The following is a 9,221-nucleotide window of genomic DNA, read 5'->3' on the forward strand; positions in this document are numbered from 1 at the left end:
AACCTTGGAAGAATCATATTTGCATGTATATTAGAGAAAACATAGATCCAATGTTTCTAGGGTTACATGTACACCATAGGATTATTAGAATGCTCAAAACGCATCAGTGGTATCAGAGCCTAGGCTTGGTTTTCAATTATACTTGATGCAATTGCTGAAAAAATCAAATTTTATGTTGTCTGGATTGGGGACTCGACGAGTCCAGTGAGGGACTTGACGATTCCAGGATTAAATTCACCCAACTCGTCGAGTTGGTTCATCCACTTGACGAGTTGGACCCCCTGACAGCATATCTTCGAGTTTAAGGAAGGAATTGGACTACAATAATTACACTAAGCTGTCTTTGAACTTATAAACCTGTTTTTGATGTGGTAATGATCATTCTAATCCAATTCCAAAGATAATTGTCAAAAAAATTTGTTTTGTATTAGTTTAATTGTTAGGATAATTACATGAAATTGGTTTGATTTGAATTGTCTTTATCATATGAGTTTAATCTAGATCATAGTTTTGCTTGACATGTTTGTTTGTTTATTAGATTATTTAAATGGCCTTTAATGGATTCCATAACTTGTCCTCAAGTTATGGAAAACCAAAAGTCTTTCTTATTAAAGAGTCTTAGGTTATGAACTTGAAGAGTCTTTTCCCATAAATTGTTTTATAAGCTCCATAACTTGTCTTCAAGTTATGGATGTCCAAGAGTCTTCCCATTAGAAGCCATAATAAACTCATAAGTTATAGAAATGAAAAGTTTTTGAATAGTCTCAAACTTTCCCTCAAGTTTTTGAATTTGTAAAGTCTCACACACACTTTAATTCTAATCCTTATAATTCTAAAAGTTTAAAATTCAGCCCTTATACTTTATAATATTATAAGTTAATAATATATATATATATATATATATATATATATATATATATATATATATATATATATATATAAGAGCAATCTAATCTTACCGTTTGTAGGCCTCATTCACGAAGTCGGTCTATAAGGAGGTATAAGGTTGTTGCCTATAAAATGGTAGTGTAATAGGTGTCCACTCTCATCCACCACTTCCTTGACTGGTGGATGGTCATTAGCCGAACGGGTAGGACAAGGACTATAATTCTCATTATAAGTATAATGATAAATATAAATTAACTAAAGCTTTTATAAATTCCTAATCTTAGTTACTTTAGGAAAATGTGAATTTGGTGCTAAGCCATGAAATTACACTTTGTGTCTTACCAAGTCGTTGGTGGAGTGTGTGGGTAACCGGCACACTAACATGGACTAGTAAGACTAGCAAAGGGTGACTTAATGTTTATCACATATCGGTGGAGTGCGTGTGGGTAACTAACACATCTATTAGGTGATAAAATTAAGGGTACCAAGTTAATTTGCATGGTTATTCACACCTTGTTTGTGATCCTCAACATCCCAGTCATAAACTTGAGAGGGAACAATCGAGATTTAAACATTCCATTGAAAATTTCAATGAATCTCAAAAGATCTAGGAGTTTCAATCCAATTAAAACCTAATACCTATTTCATTTTTCATGGTGGAAATCGGTGAATTTTCATTCATCTGCCATCAAATATTTGGTAGCTTGGATTACGGCATACCTCTTCCAAGTTATAAAATATTGTATTGGGTCCTAGCTTTAATATTTCATATTGGGTGTTCTATTAAGGACTTAAATCAACTAACTTGAATTTCTCCCATTGTAGATGTCTGGTTCAGACAACTATGGTCTTCCCAAATCTCTTGGAACAAGATTTCCTAATGAAGATGATGTCCTGCGATTGGATCATGGAAATCATACTTCTCTTCCTCCACACCTCCAATTATTCCCCCTAACCCACAAGCTCGAAGACTTGAAAATTTCAAGATCACCCAAGCCCTACTTGCAATGAAACATAAAAGATGGAAGACATGTATGTACTCATATCCTAGAGATGAAGTCACACATTGACAGGTTGAGAATGTTGTGTGTCGTCCCAAGGAAGTTGGCTATTTATTGGGTTCTTCGGTCACTTCCTGAGTCGTATAGTGAGTTCATTAAGGACTACTATGTGACAGATCACGACATGGCCCTTATTGATCTTTCTTATTTGCTTATTCCTGTTGAATTAGAAATGCTTCAGCGCACTGGAAAAGTAAATTTGGGTGCAAGGTCTATTTCTCAAACTTCCATGGACATTGACAATGGTAACATTAGAAGTCCATAAAAGCTTTCGCTTCCCAATGGAAAGGGATCGGCCTTGGTCAACCCGGTTGACCAAAAGCTAAAGTGACAGGATAAGTCTGTGATAGTCCCATGTACCGTTCCCAAAAAGTCTATATGTTTTTATTGTTAAGAGAAGTGACATTGGTTGCGAAGCTACCCTGACTACCTGAAAGATCTGAGAGAAGGAAGAATCAAAAATTTGGTTCTACTTCAGGTAAGTACACTATCTAACTCTGTTAAGTTTCTTATTGTTGATTCTTAATACATGATGTGACTAGGGTGCAGTTTGATGTTTGGTAGGATCAAGAAAAGGGAAGGAAAACTTAAAGGAAGAGTATGATGAATCTGATCGCGAAGATAGATTTAAATCGCATGGTTCGAAGATCGGATTTTTGAGTTGTTGCTTAGGAGTAATGATAGATTGCTAGGAAATATGTAATAACATAGTTTTCATTTACAGTTGCATTGTAAGGAAAAAGTTTTTCTTCATTTTATAAATAAAAAAAATTGCTTTATTTTATATCTCCTTACAATGGCATTTATGCAAAATTGATGTTTGTATGTTTCTAGCAATATTGGAAATATGAATTTGATTCTTTCCTTTGCGGTAGTGTCTAAATTTACCAATTAAGGAAAGATTCTCATCACCCAAGTTTCAATTCGACCGAAACTTGGAATCATGCAAGTTGTATTGTATGATGAATGAGAATTTTCATCTTTGGAAAATTTAGACTAATTCTTTGTTCACATGTATATGTGAGTCATGTGAAGGACTATGGGATCGAGTACACATTATTGTGCGCTAGTCAACTCCACCAAAAAGATCGATAAGACTATTCATCACGATTTACTAAAGTTTAGTAAATATGGTTATACTTACAAGTTTAAGTATAATTCTGAAACATTGGAAAAGTTTCAATGTATGGCAGAACGAATGAGAAGAATCAAATTAGGCAGAAAGATACAAGCTTCTCAAATCTGAAAAGATGGGTGAGTACTTTAGTATCATGTTTTATGATCATCTTAATGATTATGAAACCATATCACAATTGATCCTCTAAGGACATCTTAGTCTATTCTTATGGCTAAGAAAAGTCATGAATTATTGAAGTGGTTAAATCAAGAAGCTGATTCATACTTCGTTCCAAAACAATTCTTACAGTCATGCTCCAAGATCGTAAGTTGAGTGATATATCTTAAAGAAGGTTTATAACACTTGTCGAATGTAGAGTAAAATGTTTTATACTCTTGTACATTTGAAATTGGTAAGTTGTGATGTTTTGTATAAAACAAAGACCAATTAAGGCCAATTGTGTGAAGTGTTTGTCTTGATAAGAATCTGCACTATCTCTTGAATATTTGTTTGTCAAGTAATGGTTCTTGGCAAAAGAGTCTATATGTCAAGAGGATAGTGGGAGTCTAAAAGATCTTGAAAGAGTTTCAAGAACTAATCAAGAATAAAACATGTAGTTTATCACTAGAGCACGACTTGAGGTTTGTAACCTATCGTGTTGATATATTCTTGTTTTTTTGCCTATCCTATTTAAAGTTGACTATGTATGCAAGTTCTATGAGTTCTCAATTGTGTGCATAACAACTTGGAAGCAACGGTAGGCCCTTGTGCTACCATGTGGCAATAAATTAAGATTGATCAAGTTGAGTCCATATGCGCTTGAATTTGTCACTAACCTTGTCTTGTGATGATGGTTTTGACAAATTCACATGGATAGGAACACATACACCATAAAATCTACGTGTCATAAGGCTTATCTCTGATTCATGAAAATGATGGTGATGAAACACTTTCACTAAGTAGATCTTAAGTAGATAGCAATTGTGATATTTCATTCTCAAAGTTGTTAGTGAAGCATGTGTGGTTAACCGGTATACTAACATGGACTTGTGAGAAATGGACAAGGTCTAAAAAATTGAGACTGTGATTACGACATCCCTTTTCATAGTTCTAAAAATTGTTAGACATGAATGTGATCTATCTAAGAAATGGTGTATGATTTTGATAAAGTCTTATCAAAGCATCTCGTCTCAGAAATCTAAACTTTGGTAAGAAAGTCAGTAAAGTATTGATTACTAAAAGTCCAACTGATTTCTGGATACATGTGAAAGCTAGTGGGATCGTAAGTGTTATGTTGATAATTATCATGTTAGTGGGAGCATGATTATTATGTTTAGTATTGCAAGTAAGCAATCTTAATTATAGAAAACAAAAGTTTTAATTCTTGAAGTTGCAAAGGTTGAAAAAGTTATTTTGCTATAATTAAGGGAGAGGAATTCATACCTCATTTCAAATCTAAAAGCTTAGATTGCGAGATTTTAATCAAATTTAGTCATGATTACATTATTTTCATTCTAAAATTCGATTATGATTACGACATCCATTTTCATAATTCGAATTATAAGAATAGGGAGAATTATAAGAAATATTGTAGCAAAAAACTGGTCAAGTATCATGTCTTTATGTGAGACATCATCAATCGTGTCCCGCATGCTTCGGATATAGGATCGATTGCATGTGATGTAATATTTATCCGTTCTAAATTTTCCAAGTGCCTAGGGAATTATGAGGGAAAAAGGAATAGATCTGGATATGACTGAAATGATTAAGCAATTGTCGAGGACAATCTGAGGTTACCTAAGATTGTTTTCTCATGGGCAGTTGAAAGTATGGTGTAAAATTTTGGAGAGGGGCAATATTGACATATTCTGGAAAAAAGGTAGCTCTTGTTCAGAAGTGATAGTCAAAATGGGAATATGGAAGTGTTTTCCATATTGGTAGTTGGATTTTTTAAGAAAGTTAGAAACTTTTTATGCAATAAGGATGTTCAAAGGATTGTACTTTGAACTTGGGACTTCATTTCCTTGGAATTGTCTCATAACAATTTCCAGTGGAATGTATTGTAATATCCTTGCTCAAGTCTTTATGACTCTTGGTATCTGGACAATACAAAAAAATATTGCATAATAGTGTACAATGTAACACATTCGAGCAGTGACAAGAGTTTGGAATTCTTACACTTGCAATAAAGATTTGGGGTTGTGAAATGAGCATCATTGGAATCATGTTCAGTTGATCTATTTCACAAAGTAAGGATCATATACAAACATAGTGTGCATACTTGGAGTATTACATAACTATTGTTTAGAAAACATAGTGTGCATGCTTGGAGCATGGGACAACTATTCTTTTAATTCAAGTATTAAGTTGATTATTTGAATCATTATGCAATGAATAATGTGTAATCAATATGGTGATAAATAAAAGGTGTTTTATTTATATTCATAAGTTCTGAAACCATATTGGATTCAATTATTCTTGTGTTTCACTTTACATGTTTTAACTTCCCGAATAACTAGGTTATTCAAACCATCCATGGTCGATCATACTTTGGAAGTAGATATTGAGGTAAGACTGTCATGAAGGGTCTGTAGTTTGTCTAGGATAAAGTGGCTACAGTCTTCATGAGTGCTCCTGGAATGAGATTCAAGTATTGGATCCAATCCACGCTCATTTGAATCACTTCATGGATTTTATCATGAGTGAATCATGAGACGGTAATATCATATATTCTTCAAATGGAGACGTGTGAGTTATAGTTGCGTGTCAGTTGCACATTGACATATGTAAACGCAACTAGTAACTTGGTTGTTATAAAACATATCTTTGTGTGTAATTTGATGAGTAAGTACAAGCGAAAATTTGGGTCGAAGTTTATCCATTCCTTTTACCCGTAGAGGGATAAAAGTGATATATGTGGGCCCCTCAATGATTTAGTGATGACACCCCTAAGTGCTTGGCCGAACCTAGACTGATGTGATTTGTTCAATTAGTTAGTAGTCATAAATCAGAAATCAGGAAACAACAAATGGACAGAGAGAATGATTATAATCCATGTCTCGGTCCATATGATATCTAGAATGGCGGAACATATGATCGCTTATCTAATGGACACGTCATTTGACTAGGTCAGAGTTTGGCGGTGGCTTTAAGAGCTACGATTGATAGTCGGGATCTTGGAGTTATGCTTGAATACTAGTTTTAGACTTATCCAAGTGGGAGACTATTGGATTAGATGTCTAAGCCCATAACTATTATTGGTATGTACTCAACCCGAGAGTAGCATGGTCCATTTGGGTTGCACTTCACCGGAACAATTTGTATGGATAGTGTTTTGAGAATAGTATGTCTATGGTTTATTAATATATTATAAATATATTAATATGAAATCATATTATTTAATTAGTATTGATCAAGAATTAATTTAGAATTAATTTAATGATCAAAAAGGAACTAATTAAATATGGACTCTTATATAGGATGGATCAAGTTCATTTAGGTTGGACTAAGCTTGCATGGATAGTCCATGGAGTTTTTAACCCATGGATCCTATGGAAATGAAAGGTCATGGGTATTAGGGTTTACATGGATGTAACCCTAATCTTCCATACTATATAAAGATGTCTTTGGCACATGAAATGGCACTAGTGTGTGAGAAAACAAGAGTGGGCCAATTTCTAGTGTGATTACTATTCTCTCAAGTTTTTCCAAGGTGTTTTTGGTGATTTGTAATTCCACTTGAGGCATCCACATTATTGGTGCTAGGCTCTTGAAGCTCCAAGGAATCAACCACAATAAAAAGGTATGTCATCCCACTAAGTTTTATATTACAAGTACCCCATGGTATGTTAGTTAGGATGAGAACCTTAGAAAAATCATATTTGCATGTATAATACAGAAAACATAGATCCAAGGTTTTCTAGGGTTGTATGTGTATGGTATCTGGTAATTTGGGGGAGCTCACTAAGCTTCGTGCTTACAGTTTTCAGTTTTGGTTCCAGGTACTTCTGGTAGCAAAGGGAAGAGCTCGGGGTGATCGCACGGCACACACCACAATATTCAGCCTGGGATTGTTTGAGACTCTGATATTTTATCGTTTGTTTTCGATACAGTATTTTATATGATATTGTGAGTCACATGACACTTGGTTTCTTATTGTGTATGAATGATTATAGTTTTTATAATATGTTTCAAATGAAATTTTTGGGTCATATTTTTGGGATGTTACAAGTTGGTATCAGAGCCTTGGTTTGAGGGATTCGGACATACCTTTGGGTGTGACTGAACTCAAACTAAGGAAATGGTATAAAGATTTTCAAAAAAGGGTTTTTGGAAAAGCAAATAAATTTTGAAAAAAAAAAGAGTTTTGAAAAGAGAAAAGGGTGTGGTGCATGTAATCAGCCGAGCTGAAGTAAGTACTCCCAAATTACCCATACAAGTTTATGCTATGTTATGATTATCAGCTTTATTAGAATAACATGCTAGATTAGGACAAAGGATCTAGGAAGGATACCTTATGTGCCTATTGTATGTGTATAAGCTCTATGAATTTCATGCTAGTACAAATTAAATAGTATGATAGCCAGAGTAGTATGTGCTTGATTATGTGTGCTCAATGCCCGAATGTTGCTTGCTTTGTGCTTTTAGGAGTTCTAGCTATCTTTTAGTAACTAGTAAACGGATATTTTAAGTTACATATTGAAAGGACTAAATAATTTCAGAAGGTTAGGTTTAACCTTATTTCACAACTCTCGTTTGAGTCTAACCATTGTAGGGTAGAACCTCTCATTCGAAGAAATATCTAGTCTGAGTGATATGTAATAGTATTCGGGAGCTAGTTAGGGGAAGACAACAGAGATTTATTTTGCAGCTGATGGCAGAGAGTGGGATGGTGATTACCCTAGGGCAAGCCTAGGATGAGAGTAGCAGAGAGAAGTAGCAGTAGAAGGGACTTGGCGGAGTCAAGGCAGTCCCTGAGGAAAGTATGGATAGATGTGGACGGTAGTATGGGCACGTACTACTGAAAGTAGAGGATCTGTACTCGAATCAAGGAAGGCTGAGATAAGACCGGGGAACTTGTGGTGTATATGATCCCTCGAGTTATATTAGTATTCTGACGTTTGTTATGATGTGTTTTCAGAATGGTGGTTTTATGCCGTAGACCAGCAGTTGGCAGTTCAAGTGTCGGAGAGGGATCGGGTTTAGGCTCTGGAGTCGAGCATCGAGATGAGCAGACCATGGAGTTTCTCTCCTCAGTGATCACTCGCATTATACTTGAGCAGACCCCTATGATCTTCGGTTTGATCAAGGAGGGTATTCTGGAGCTTATAGATGAGAGATTGAGTGTGTTCCGTACTGAGGTGGTGACCATGATGGGGTCGCGCACGCTCACCTTCATGGATTTCAGAGCATGTGCAGCTCCCAATGACCATGGGGATCGAGACCCCATTGCTAGTACCAGATGTTGGATGTTGCCAATGCATTCCGCACCGGCAAATGTCCCGAAGTGGAAAAGGTTAGATTTGCATCCTGTCTTTTGAAGGACAGGGCACGTGACTGGTGGGAGGAGGTTGGGAGAGTCATTGGAGATGACACGATTTTGGATGTGATGACCTGGGGTGATTTCATGACCAGGTTCAGGGCCGAGTTCGCACCTATCATTAAGGTGCAGCAGCTTGCTAGGGAGTTTCAGGACCTCCAACAAACGACGGAGACGGTGGCGGAGATCACCGCCAAGTTTAGAGAGATATCCCTACTTGTTCCGCAGTATGTGGCTGATGAGGAGATGAAGAAATCCAGATACCATGAGATGCTGAGGATTGATATTAGATAGTTTGTGAGCCACTCCAACTGCAAGACGCTGGAGGACATGATTGATAGGGCTCGGGAGAGGGAGTTGGATTTAGAGATTGAGAGTAAGAGGAAACCAGAGGGGGTTCAGTCAAGGGGTTCAAGCAAGAAGCCCAAGGTATCATATCACAGATCTTGGAGCCAGCAGAGCCACAACCAATGTGGCAAATGCGGTAGGATGCATGATGGGACATGCAAGCCAGGGAGCTCGGGTTGCTACAAGTGCGGCCGAACTGGTCATATGAGCCAAGATTGCACAGCCACTACCACCACCACGACAGCATCAAATCTAATTTGTTTTTAGT

The 9,221-nt window shown here is 36.3% G+C and overlaps 1 protein-coding gene across 1 annotated transcript; it reads left to right on the plus strand.

Moving 5' to 3' along the window:
* The first annotated feature begins 8,527 nt into the window (after positions 1–8,527).
* On the plus strand, positions 8,528–8,899 carry LOC145045542 (uncharacterized). Its single transcript, XM_078993863.1, has one exon. The coding sequence runs from the start codon at positions 8,528–8,530 to the stop codon at positions 8,897–8,899; it is 372 nt and encodes a 123-aa protein (XP_078849989.1).
* The last annotated feature ends 322 nt before the right edge of the window (positions 8,900–9,221 follow it).

Source organism: Lactuca saligna, chromosome 5, assembly GCF_052625555.1.
Source record: "Lactuca saligna cultivar CGN05327 chromosome 5, ASM5262555v1, whole genome shotgun sequence".
Classification (NCBI taxonomy): domain Eukaryota; kingdom Viridiplantae; phylum Streptophyta; class Magnoliopsida; order Asterales; family Asteraceae; genus Lactuca; species Lactuca saligna.